Source organism: Vigna umbellata, chromosome 1, assembly GCF_029865625.1.
Source record: "Vigna umbellata cultivar VRB3 chromosome 1, Vumbellata_1.0, whole genome shotgun sequence".
Lineage (NCBI taxonomy): Eukaryota > Viridiplantae > Streptophyta > Magnoliopsida > Fabales > Fabaceae > Vigna > Vigna umbellata.
Window position 1 is genome coordinate 92,457,578 of NC_142165.1, and position 13,825 is coordinate 92,471,402.

General features: G+C 36.0%; 2 protein-coding genes across 3 annotated transcripts; one reads left to right on the forward strand and one right to left on the reverse strand.

The window, feature by feature from the left end:
• The first annotated feature begins 3,579 nt into the window (after positions 1-3,579).
• On the forward strand, positions 3,580-6,114 carry LOC148206807 (pentatricopeptide repeat-containing protein At5g46580, chloroplastic-like). 2 transcript variants are annotated; one of them, XM_088104775.1, is made up of 2 exons: positions 3,580-5,094; positions 5,257-6,114. In XM_088104775.1, the coding sequence occupies exons 1-2, from the start codon at positions 3,637-3,639 to the stop codon at positions 5,770-5,772; spliced, it is 1,974 nt and encodes a 657-aa protein (XP_087960901.1). In that variant the 5' UTR covers positions 3,580-3,636; the 3' UTR covers positions 5,773-6,114. The 2 variants fall into 2 exon arrangements, with proteins under 2 accessions (XP_087960901.1, XP_087960900.1); XM_088104774.1 differs by having other exon boundaries at positions 3,582-6,114.
• A 744-nt stretch (positions 6,115-6,858) lies between these two features.
• LOC148206808 (protein phosphatase 2C 29-like) lies at positions 6,859-11,886 on the reverse strand. The gene is made up of 4 exons (XM_088104776.1): positions 10,088-11,886; positions 9,766-9,879; positions 8,408-8,672; positions 6,859-7,553 (listed from the first exon to the last, which is right to left on the reverse strand). The coding sequence occupies exons 1-4, from the start codon at positions 11,657-11,659 to the stop codon at positions 7,429-7,431; spliced, it is 2,076 nt and encodes a 691-aa protein (XP_087960902.1). The 5' UTR covers positions 11,660-11,886; the 3' UTR covers positions 6,859-7,428.
• Between the last annotated feature and the right edge of the window lie 1,939 nt (positions 11,887-13,825).

Below are 13,825 nucleotides of genomic sequence, written 5' to 3' on the forward strand. Positions count from 1 at the left end.
CACAAAGCACGAGATCTGTTGATGGATCCAATGCAAGTTTGTGATAATGTGAGCATTATTGGCAAGACACAAGAGTCAAACATGAAACATGAATAAGTCACTTTTAAGCTGCTAATGCATGCAGTGCCAAATCAAACTCGTCTCACTTAGCGGCTATTATCTGAACAGGAATACCATCCAAACTCACCTCGTGCTTCACGATCGTATCAACAGGATTCAGTTATTTCATGGTTTTCTAACCTTCGATTTCATCTTTGACGCAATTTAGGATGTCTGTTTCATTATTTGATTAATAATTTAATGATTTTTAGTTATGGACGTGGTATAGTGCATCCACGAGCAGCCGCCATAGACACTGTCGATATCATAATAAGTTTGCGATGTGGGAAGTGATAGGGTACGAAATTTCCTCTAACAAGAGCACCATAGACCTAATTCATATCATATTATTTTAAAGTATATAAGCATGATTTAACGTTTGTGGGATGGTTGAAAACGGTAATAAAGTCGATCTTCTTCTTCTTCACAAGTTGCTGAGAAATGAAAACTGAAAACATGGAATCCAGCCTTTGGAATTAAATACCATAATGTCGTGTTACACATGGCATCCCATTATCAGCTCCTTAACCTGATTTTGTGTCAAACTTGTTGTCAAAATTGTGTCAAACTTTTGTTGTCCAAATAACATTTTCCTTTTTTTTTTACCCAAAAGTAAAGAAAGGTTTACCTTTTAATATTACTCGGGCTTACCTCGTGTAGATAAGAAATTCAAATGAAAACGTGAGTGATAGGTAGCAACTAGTCAAACATTATTTTGAAACGGAGAATATCACGTAAGTATGAAAATATTAATTGTTTTACTTTTTCCGTATTTTAGGCATAATCAGAAAATTAATATAAGTGAGATATTGGGTAGATGAGACCTTTCTTTTTCCCTCATCTTTCTCATTGTACTTTCTTTTTCTTTTTTTTTATTGAGCATCTCTTTTTTTTTTTTTTGTCTCTATTTTTGCACAATCAGATCGTATTAAAAATCACTTGGTATATAATTTGATATAGAGTAAATTTATTTTTTATCATTTAGATCTATCTTTGATGAATTTATTTTTCATATTAGTTAAAAATTGCGATTCTCTCTACTAATTCTCTTTTTTATTTATGTTTTTAGGGTTAGAATTATAGGTGACTGGATTTTGATAGTTTTAAGTTAAATTCATCTTTTACTTAGACTGTGAGTAAATGTTAAGAAAATTATCTTAGATGCATTACAGAAATAATAAATTTGTTATAACCATAAACTGTGTTAATTGTAGAATATTTTATTAAATTAAATTAAATTGAAGAGTTTTTGCTGAAGTGATTAACTTAAGGCATGTTTACATTAAAACTTTAGAATGTTAGGTTTGTTTGTCCATTGATATATTTCTTGGATTGAAAATTTGTTAATATTGAATTGTATTTTAACTTAAAATTGTTTGGTTTGAAATTATCAAAGCTTATTATACACTAGTAATTGCATATTATTTGTGTAATATATGTTCTTTTCCACTTTTAAAACTTCTTAAAATGTGTGCAACTGTTGTTTTGTTGGGAAATATTAGTAAAATTTTGTAAGCCAATAACTATTACGTTCTCAATATTTGATCAAGTTGGAGGATTTGTGATTTAAAACCAAGCATATTAGTTTTTATTGTTAAAAATTTCACACTGATTAGATAGATTTACATCATAAAAATGGTTGTAAAGCTCGTTTTACAAACTAATTTTGTAAGATTTAGATAACCTTAAATTCCATTTATTAAGATGATATCAAAGCTATATGAAACTTATATATATATATATATATATATGTTGTTGAACCTATTCTGTCATGCGCTACATGAAAAAGATGTTAGGGATTTCAAATCGACTATAAATAAAATGAATATATATAAGTATGTGTAAAACTCACTTGTAGGATCAAATTAAACTTAAATTTACTTTTTAAAATTCAACCTCGTTTGATTCAAATAATAAAAATACATGTATTTACTGTGCATAAAAAATTTGAAATGCATACAAAACCAGGATAAAATAATTATGAAAAATGAAAAAAAACAAAGTTGTGCTAACTCGAGAACAATTAGGAAAAATTTTCACATATTTTTTATACATAACCATGCGCTTAAATGGATTTGTATGATTTCTAAATTATTATAACTACCAAAGAATATTATTTTTTATAAGTATTAACGTTTCAATAGTATGGAAATCACATTTTATAACAATTTCTTTATACTAGCTATAATCTATTCGCTATAATAATAAGTGATACGGTGGCGGAATTTAAATAAAATAACATTTTTTATACCATTTGTATTTATAATCAATATAGAAAAGTTCTAGTTAGACCCAGTATAAAAAGTAATTTCTTATGTTATTTTTTTTTGTAAACACATAAATAAAGGATTCTCAAAAAGTTCTTTCTCGTTTAAGGTTTCTTCTTAGAAACAGTACAATCAAATAGTTGATTTTACTCATTTCCTCACTGAACCTTTAGTTTTAGGTGATGTCACTGCGATTTTGAATTTAAAGTCGAAAATAATACATTTTAATTTTAATGTGTAGAATTAAAAGAAAAAGTTACCCAAATTTAAATGATTAAAAATATATTTAAGTGAAAAAAAAGTATAAAGTTCTACACTCATTTTTTTAAAAATAATTTATATATAATTATCAAATGAGTCTATTAAACTACGACCTTGAACAAGTTTGTTAAATATGAACTCTTTTAATTAGAAGGTTATCTGAATATGAATTAGTTAAGAATTTTCACGCTGTTGACCCATTACCTAACATTTGTGTAGCTTGTGAAAGCGCGGGAAAAGATGGACAAAGGTGAAGAAAGAAAATTACTTTTATTTATTGCCAATCATTACTCACATCCTCCCTTTTACCGAAACATCCTTTTATCTTTTTTTTTTCATTTTATGTTTTAATCAGTTTTCCAGATTGTGCTAAATTTGTAAACTAATTTTCAAAAATATTTTTTTAAGTTAAATATGAATTTAATCCTTAAATGTAAAAATGAATTTTATTTCAAAATTTTGATATAATTTAGTCATTAAATATAACTTTTTAATCCATTTTTGTAAAAAAAATTAATATATTAAAAAGTATTTTAAATTAACATTTGAGTTTTATATTATTTATTAGGTTTCGGTTTAAATATCAATCTAAAACATAGTTTAATATATAAAAAAAATTACACGATTGAGTTAAAATTTTATATTAATTTATTTTTAAAATTTAGATACAAAATGCGTCAAAACTTAAGACAATAGTAAATTTTAATTTCACAATAAAGTTGAAGCTCGAACCTAAATTTTTTAACACATTTAAGAAAATACTTTTAGTAAGCTCATTGTAAGATAGGAAAACGGTATACGAAGCCCAGCCCAAATGGCAAACGCGGCCCAACCTATGTATCTCCAAGTCCAGTCCAAAGAAAGTTCATATGTGTGTGTGTTTTTTCGTAATTTGAAAGTCGAAATATCCTGAAATAAAAACAGAATTTGTAGTATTACCTCATATATTTTGGATTTAGATAAGGTTATGAAATAATATCTTGGGACTGGTTCTAGCCAACGAACTCCAATGGCTACTCCACTGTCTACCGTTGTGGATGTGTACTTCACAGACACCAAAAGAACAAGATTGAGCGTCACAAACCCTTGTAGGCAAAAAGGCATTAGAAAATGTTTCATACACTGCTCCACTTCAAATTCTACTCCAGAGGCTCCTCCCACACCAGCTTCAGACAGCAAGAAGAAGAGCACTTCCTTATCCGACCAACTCGCACCCCTTGCCAACAAAACCCTATCCACTGTCGCAGGAGACCAATCCTATGCCTTTTCTAAGGGAAAATCCACTTGGGTCAACCCCACCAAAGCAAAGCGCAATGTGTTGTCCTCTGAGAGACAGAAGCGCGCTACTTACTCGTACAGTCCACAGTTGAAAGATTTGAAACGCTTTGTTCAAAAACTGAATGAGTGTGGTTCGTCTGAAGATGAATTCTTGCCTTCTTTGGAGGATATTCCACGCCCTCTTACTAGAGAAAACGTGTTGTTGATACTCAACACCTTGAAGCCATGGCAAAAGACTCGTCTTTTTCTGAATTGGATCAAGACCCAGAATTTGCTTCCCATGGAAACCATCTTCTACAATGTCACAATGAAGTCTTTGAGATTTGGGAAACAGTTTGCGCTGATAGAAGAACTTGCACACCAGATGATCGACACTGGGGTTCCGCTGGATAACATCACTTACTCCACCATCATCTCGTGTGCCAAGAAGTGTAACCTCTTTCACAAGGCTGTGCAGTGGTTTGAGATGATGTACAAGACTGGTTTGATGCCTGATGAGGTAACTTACTCTGCTATTTTAGATGTTTATGCTAGGTTAGGCAAGGTTGAAGAGGTGATAAGTTTGTATGAGAGAGGTAGAGCGAGTGGGTGGAAGCCTGATCCCATCACATTCTCTGTGCTGGGGAAGATGTTTGGGGAGGCTGGGGACTATGATGGCATTAGATATGTGTTTCAGGAGATGGAGTCTGTTGGGGTGCAGCCTAATTTGGTTGTGTATAATACCTTGCTGGAGGCAATGGGAAAGGCTGGCAAGCCTGGGTTCGCAAGGGGCCTGTTTGAAGAAATGATTGAGTCAGGGGTTGTACCGAACGAGAAGACTCTGACGGCGGTTATTAAGATATATGGAAAGGCCAGGTGGTCTAGAGATGCTTTGGAGTTGTGGCAACGAATGAAGGAAAATGACTGGCCTATGGATTTTATCTTGTATAATACATTGCTGAACATGTGTGCAGATGTTGGACTGGTGGAGGAAGCTGAAACTTTGTTCAGGGACATGAAGCAGTCTGCACATTGCAAGCCAGACAGTTGGAGTTACACGGCAATGCTCAACATATACGGGAGTCAAGGAGATGTCGACAAGGCAATGAAATTGTTTGAAGAGATGTGCAAGTCGGGTGTTGAACTCAATGTGATGGGGTTTACTTGTTTGATTCAGTGCTTGGGAAGGGCTATGGAATTTGATGATTTGGTAAGAGTTTTTTATTCTTCAGTTGAGAGGGGCATTAAGCCAGATGATAGGCTATGTGGTTGCTTGCTATCTGTTGTGTCCCTTTCTCAGGGTAGCAAGGATGAGGAAAAAGTCCTTGCTTGTTTGCTGCAAGCTAACCCAAAATTGGTTGCCTTTATTCAGTTGATTGAAGATGAAAAAACTAGTTTTGAGACTGTCAAGGAAGAGTTCAAGGGTATAATGAACAGCGCAGTGGTTGAAGTAAGAAGACCCTTCTGTAACTGCTTGATTGACATATGTAGAAACAAAGATCTTCTAGAGAGAGCCCATGAGCTACTGTACTTGGGAACTTTGTATGGATTATACCCAAGTTTGCACCACAAAACTGATGAGGAATGGTGCTTGGACGTTAGATCATTATCAGTTGGTGCAGCACTAACAGCACTTGAAGAGTGGATGTGGACGCTCACCAAAATTGTTAAGCGGGAGGAGACACTACCAAAGTTATTCCTTGCCCAAACTGGTACTGGTGCTCATAAGTTTGCCCAAGGGCTCCATATTTCTTTTTCCTCTCATTTGAGGAAGCTAGCTGTGCCATTTAGGCAGAGTGAAGAAAAAGTTGGCTGTTTCAGTGCAACTAGAGAGGATTTAATCTCTTGGGTGCAATCGAACTCCACGGCAGCTGCTACAGCTACATAGATGATGGTAGCTCAAGTGACATTCATGTTGCACGGTATGGCTAAAACATAATACAATGATACTTTCAGGTCTACTTATCATCACTTGAAAGGCCAAGATATGAAGTCTTGAAGGCAGAGATGGGATGTATAATCTTCCGCTCATTTCTTACAATGTAAACACATCCTGAAATTTACTATTCTTTTTTTGTTTCCCTTCATTTTATATAACCCACCTTCAAGTCTGGGGAAGAGGCTGGATAGATGCTACCATGAATCTGTCATTATGAAAATTGTTTACAGTCCTGTCTCCCATGCTAAATGCCACTCATTACAATAAAATGCTGGAAATTCTAACAAGGCATATTCGAAGTTTAGATAATCTGTAGTGACATTTTCGTTGTATTAGATTTTATTCATTACAATTATTTAGTTTATTTATAAAAAAAAAAATGCTATAAATTCATCTTTAAAAGTTATGGATGGATGAGATGTATTCACTTGACTATCTCATGTCAAATCCTGTTAGACTAAAATTGTCCTGATCCGAAGGTCAAGGAGTCTCTTAAGAAAAATAGAGGAATACTTCGTGCTTAATTCTTTACTAAAGACTCCTACAACAACTTTATAAAAATTGGACACGGCACTTTATAAATATTACTAACGTTTGTTGACTCCTCTATATCTTTCTTAACCAATATATGCTTCACACTCATTGAACTTTTTGGTCTGGAGAGAAATAGTTGCTGAATTTCGTACACTGCTATCATCCTCCCCCACGGTGAACAGAAAAAATAAATGCATCAACTGAGAATTTACTTCTTTCACTCTTTCAATTAGATATTTTAATATAATATTTCTTTTTCTTGTATATGTATGTATGTATATACTTCACTAATTTGCTTCAACTTACCCAAAAATTTCACTCAAGTTATTTCTTATCTTTATTGATGTTAGAATTCGTCATGTTTGCTTCCGAAAGAACCTTTTTGTACACAGATGCTGAAATACCGGACGAGTAATCCTTGAAACAACCGAATTTTTCGCCTTTAATTTACGAATGGCCATTTCCATTCTGCATTGTTTAATGCATTGCATTAGCCCCTAATTGAGAATAATCATTTTAATTGGCAACGGTGGAAATCCACTCTCCGTTACAGATCGTCATTTCTGACTAAGGACTGACTGGTCGAGTTCAATCAATACAATTGTATCCCCACCCATATATACCCATTTTCTTGGCTATCAGAAAGAAAAGAAGAATGAAAACTATTGGAAAGTGTCTTGGCTATCAAAATTTCTATAATTTATCATCTATACAGCTGCAAAAAAACGGGGGAGAGAGAATCGAGCTGCCAATGGAAAAAGAAGCAGCGGCTTCGCTTCTTTTTTTTAACTCATCAACAGAATTCACAAGGTCCATCTGCAATGCCTGTTCTTAGCTCATACCATTGCATTTAGCTTTCCTTAATTTTGGACAGAGCTATAGCGGTAGCTTTTTGCCAGTTAAATCTGAGATTCCTCAGTTGATAATTTTTAATGTCGCAAGATCGCGAAAAACACACCCAGACCAATGACAAATGGACCTGCTTTGAAACTTCAGCACTGGCTTCATGACACACACAGGTGTAAAAATGTCATCACATGTATAAGCCAACAAGTTGAAGGTCTCATTGTCTCACGGATATTTTCCTGACGATTTCCAGATTCTCCCTTCAAGTGAAATTACCATGACAGTAACATCATCGTGATACTTCCTCCGATCTCCTTGTGGTATATCAAGCAATTCATGAAAATCCATTCCTGCCACAAATCAATCCAAAATAACCTATAAATGGGGATTGTGTAGGCATAAGAATTGGCAAGTCAAAAGTTTCTACTAGAAATGAACATATTCCTTGCATCAATTATTTTCTTGTTTTAGCCATATTTATTGCATAATCTCCAACCCGGGCAGGTTGAAAAAAGAAAAAGACCCACCAGCATTAAACGTATTTCAAAATAAGTTTTACCCAAATTACAAGAAGGGTATTCACTAAAATAGCAGATAAACACGACAAGCGTCCTGAATTTAGAAGGCTATTCACTAAAATAATGCTTTCTGAAATTGGCTATATCAAACTCAGATTGCGCAAATAATTTAGGAGTCCACAGAAGTGATGGGTTTTAATGAAAGTCAAATATAAGACTATCAAAGAAACTGCCACCTTTCTAAAGAAGGACAATTACGAAGTAGGTGTTGTGCAAAACTACGAACTTTTAAAGCAGAAGAGTAGGCGTTCTAAGAAAGGAAAATATAAACAATCTCGCACTAAGACAACACATTTCTCTGAGGAACATAACATTTTAACAGAAAAGATTGAGAACAAGAGGTAATAAATAATAATTAATTAACTCCAACACCAAATTTTTGTCGGGGTTCAGATCCTTCAAACTGTACACTCTGCAAGGCATGGTGTTTTACTTCTTAAAATTTGTCATCGTCATCGTCATTAAAATTTAGCATGACCATACAAGACATGGCAAAAAAAGCTTTTAATTTACACATAAAAAAATAATTACTAATTAATACTCCACATTTGTGTCACTCGGCAAATTGCACATTTAACATGTTGAGCAAGACTGCAAAACAAGAAAGAGTCAGAAGATTCATTTACCAGCTTTCTTAGCTGCACGGAGAAGCACCTCTTCTATTAAATGTTGGGCTGGATCTCCTTCAGGAAATTTTTCCATGAAGCTCTCAACATGAGAAACCACTTCTTCATTGTTTAGATATTGATATAAACCATCAGATGAAAGGATCAGGAACTGATCTCTCTGGCATAATCTGTGGTGACGTAGTGAAGGAGAGCATGAAATATACGGAGCAGTGCCAATATATTCATTTCGAAACATCTCTAGTACCGCATCATTTAACTTCGGCTATGGAAAAAATCAATTCAGACAGTCATGTCAGAATACATTTATATTAAATTGAGAAGAATGTAGCAACCCTAAATAAGAAAAACAAGACGACTTATAATTTATCACGTAGATGTGCATCAACATGAGCAGCAGTATCACGAGCACAACAAATGTGGGTTTCATTACAACAAAAATGGGCTTCGTTACTTGGAAAACCAACGTGGTCTAATGTTGGTACCAACATTGTTCATCAGATGCTTTAGTACAATATTGAATTAGCAGTGTCAGCATGGTCTACCAACAATTGGCTTTATTCTTTGGCGGCTTATCATTCTATCAAATAGGAGTATATTGCGAGACTTAGGTCTATGCGTGTGTTGGGTATAATTAATGTAACCTCTTTGGCTTAGAGAGAAAAGGAAAGCGATCAATTCTCCTATGGCAACAATTCAACGCACCATATATTGTTGGACACTACAATTTACATCATAAAGTATCACAAACTTACATAATTTTTTTAAAGAAAACAATGAAAACAAAATTCTCAATTATTAACATGACAAGTTTTAATTTTGCCGTCTCATATTGAGATACACTTCTATTCTACAAAATAACTAATATAGTGGAAATTTTTGGCATTCCAAAAATCTATAATTAAAATACAAAAAGATCATGACCAATGAGATGCGAGTGCTAGTAAATAGAGTTAAAAGCACACATCAGAGAATCTATGGATACAAATATGCTCATGACTTCAAGCATCTATTTAGAGACTCGTTTATCTGTGCATATGCACTACTAACAAAGCTTACGTTCGTATAAGTGAAAGCATAACAGGTGAGGAGAGTTAATTTTGACAATATGGAGAACCATAAGATATTCTTAAGCACGCAAACACACTCGTTGACTAAACAAAGGATTATCTACTAAGGTAGATGAATAATAAATATTCGTCTGTTTTAAAAAAATAACAGAGTAAATCATCCCCCCGTCCATGATGCACGAACTATAAAAAAACAGCATTTATTATTTTCCTCCCGATGGAAGTAGAAAATGGTCCAGAAGCACACATAAAACATTGTATTAATAAAACAAAGCATTTTCAAGACACCTGTTTCAAAAATCCAGCCCCAAATGCTCTGGTGACCTTCAGGCGACCTTTGACTCTGTCATTGACTATACATTGGGTATCATCAGGATGCTCGTTTTTAATCCTAATGATTTCCTGCAAAACAACAAGCACCACTTTTCAGCCAACTCTTAAGCATATCACAAAATGACTAAAGAAAAGGGGGGGAAATATCAATAAATGCAACCATTAACAAAAGAATACCTTCTAGTATGTTCAACTACAACAAGAACAACAAAAAATCAAAACTTCGTGAACATACAATAACTACTTAATACTGCATGTTACCAAATCTAGAACTTACTTCTTCAATGCTGGTGCTGTGGTCAGTAGAGAGTTGCAACGCCGCCAACCTCATTTGTTGAGCATTTTCACTTTGACCTAAACACAATGACTCCTCAACTATGCACTCAGCACCGGACACAACACCTCCCTTGCTTCCCGATTCAACAGTAGAATCGACATCCTTTGGTTCATAGTGTGCAACAATAGCCCTACTATCCCCAACATTCATCACATACACATCCTCATCCCTCATCAACACAACCAACAAACACGAACCCATTAAAGCAAGCTCCGGATTCGTATCCAGAAGCTTATCCGTCATATCCAAATACGCAACCTCCGAGACTTGAAGTGCCCGAGACAACGCACTCAAAACAAGTCCATGATCCACAGGACCCACCTTCCGCTTCCTCCCAGACGGCTTCTCCTTTTCCTTCTCCTCATTACCCAAATTCCACCCCCTCCTTTCACCCTCCTTCTGCTTCGATAACCCCTGCTTCAACTTCGACAGCAACAACCACCTCCTACTCACAGCAGACCCCGCATTGGCGTTGTTAACGCTCAACGCATCGTCCACGGAAAACGCAAACCTATCCGAACCAGAAAGGTCGAGTCCGTCCTCAGCGAGAAGCTCCCACAGTTTACGCCGTTTACTCTGCGTTCCTTCCACCACGGGATTACTCTCTTGCGGCAACGGTTGTTCGTCTTCCAGCTCCCAGAACAAGCCTTGTAGCTCGCTGTGAACGGCACGGTAGAGGTGCCCCATCAGAAACTCCGGCGCGTCTGGGCCATTGAAACCGTCGTAAATCCCAACATACAACCACCCTTGCTCCTCCGACACCACCACATGGACGCGATCCTCCCCAGCCTTTCCCAACGCCCACTGCACATTGCCCTCACCGCCCCTCGCCTCCGCCGCCGCCGCCTCCTTCTTCTCCGGCACCGGCACCACCCACGGCCTCTTCATCTCCGTGGCGTTCCGATTGAACGCCTTCCGGAATCCCGAAATCACCTTCTTCTTCCTGCTCTTCTTTCCGTAGAGCCCGCTGAGCGGCGCAGAGAAGGGAACGTCACCGCCGCCGCCGCCTTCGGCGGCGGGTAGAGGACCGGAGACGGCGTTGGCTTCGATTGGACCGGAGAGGAAGAAGCCGCTGACCTGGAAGGGCTCGCCGCCTCGGGGAACGGGCTGGAGCGGGAGCGCGGTAAACGAAGCCGTGCTTTCGAAGCCATTGACGATATTGCCCTTGGTGGTAGCTCCGACGCAATCGAGGGTGTCTTCGTCAAAGTGAATGACCGTAGTGGGGAGAGAGCTGTTGGCGCTGACGGAGGCCCCGGAAATGGCTTTGAAGCCGGTTTCATGGGATTCGGGTCGGGTTCGAGGCTCATGAGTGGGAGAGAAGCGGAGGGAGGTGGAGGGGCTGAGGAAGCGATCGGAGTGAGTAGGTGAGAGGAAGCGAGCGGAGGATCTGACGTAACAGAAGGAGTGCCCTAGGGTTTCGTCCAATGGGTCCGTGGCCTTGAATAGGACATGGTGGTCGGCCGGTTGGTTCCTCCCGTAGCACCAACAGAGGGTTGAAACTCCACTTCCCATCACATTTCCCTTCTCATTCACCTCTACTCTTTCTTCTTTCCCCACCCACCAATCCAACTCCAACAAATCAATCAATAATTAAATAAACAACAATAACCAAACGAGGAAGCTCAGTGAGGAAGAGCCCAGAGGGAAGAAACACCAAAATTTAAAGAAGATATTATTATTATAATAATATTTTATGTTTTTGGGTTAAGATTTCATTTCGAAATGGGAGGAGAGACAGCAGCCCTTTTATATGAGTAGAAAAATGGAAGATCTTTTGTCCTTTCTGCGCCTTTTTCAAATGTTTTTTCTTCTGTTTGCGTGTCAAGTTGTTGCCTTCGGTCTCATGTGAGTTGACGGTTAAGCTCATAAACATAGCTGTGTATCATCAATTACACTTCTTACGGTTATCTCATTTTTTATTTTTTTAATCTAAAATATCTCTCTTTCGTCTCTACACTCCCAATTTCTTTTTCTTCTTTTTAAGTCGTTTCAGATTACTCAATTAATTTATGTCTCTCAAACAGCGTTAAACACTTCAAACGGAACATTCAGGCACTACAAAAATACCAGTCAAACATTTTATCAGGAAACGGTAGACGATGGTGGATGAAGGGTTTGCGTGTTGCCCTTAATATATTAGTTTTAGGGTTTTGGTGGGAATTTTTTCTTTCACAAAAGTGGGATTGGCTTCAACTTTCAAGGCAACTTTCAAATCAGATCAAGGCCTCTTTTTAAACCAAACCACTTCCTTCCCGTTTCGTTAACCAAACACTTCTAATAGGCCAATATTATGTCCTCATGCAAGCTTTTTATCAGTCTTTTAATACATTATAAAAATTAAATGAAAATAATTAATATTTCTGATCTTATAAGAGAATCGGTTAACAAAAGAACCAACCATTTTAGTAATAATAATGGAACCGGTGAGATTTTAATTGAATAATCTGACACATGCTCCTTCTCAAAACTGAACTATTGTTCTAATTCTTGTGGCTCAAACCATGTGCCCATCTTTCTTAATTACATTTCTTTAATTTACTTTGTAAGAAATATTACAATCGGACCAAATAAAAAACATATATTTTTAATCCCATGTCTTGTTAGTCTTATTTTTAAATTAAATTTCATGTTTGGCAAACATCATCCCTGTATTTTAATTATTAAAAACAGCACCGGTTATCAAAACAAGACGTTGATTTCAATTCTAAAATAATCGCAATAATTTCATAAAATATTATTGTACATAGAGTTTACCCCAATGTGGGCATTGTATAAGACTGAAGGAACCGAGAAGCACGAGTTCCAGAAACAGTTTTGTGAGATATCTGCATCACAGAGTCGTTAAGGAAAATAATTATTGGTTTTTTTAGTGTGATACGAAAAAAATAAACAGCAAAATAAAGTTAATTAAAAAGAAACAATCTATAATTTGACTTCAAAAATGTCCCAATCCTTATGGGGTTGATTAAAAAAGTGTAAATACGTGTGTTTATACATCACTTTCATGCTGCAACGACAAATTTCTGATGCCGTATCGATCATGCAACATTTACAAAGAAAATATATAGACATATGTGATGAAGTCATTGTATTAGCTATTGAATTTTTAAACATGTCAAAGGTAGACCGAACACTGTTATGACTATTTCTCCCTTCTCAATACTGCATTCCGTTATATATAAAACAATTTATTCTCGTCATTTAACGTGTTGAATTTAAAATAATTTGACTAATTTCATATTTTAATGTTTTTAAATCATTGTTTTCAGACCTTATTCATAGTTCTATTCAAACCTTGTTATTAGTATTTCTTTTTTTTCGATTTATTATTATTATTATTATTATTATTATTATTATTATTATTATACGTTGCGTGGTTAATGACTTCAACTTGGGAATTAATCACGTTTTGAAGTTGGCGTGGATGAATTAATACACTAAGATGCAACATGCAAATTGATTTACGAAGAAATGTACGTTGACTCGGTTATGAAGTTGTTTGTAGATTATTTTTTTATAAATAGTTGTAGGCACCAAAAGGCTTACTCTTGTTTTAAGCATTTGTCGTTATTTTCTGTAAAAGGGATTATAGAATAGAAAATAAATTAAACGATGAGCATGGCAAGAAGATTCAAAATTGAAATGTTGCATTGCAAGGGTTTATATAATCCACACGAG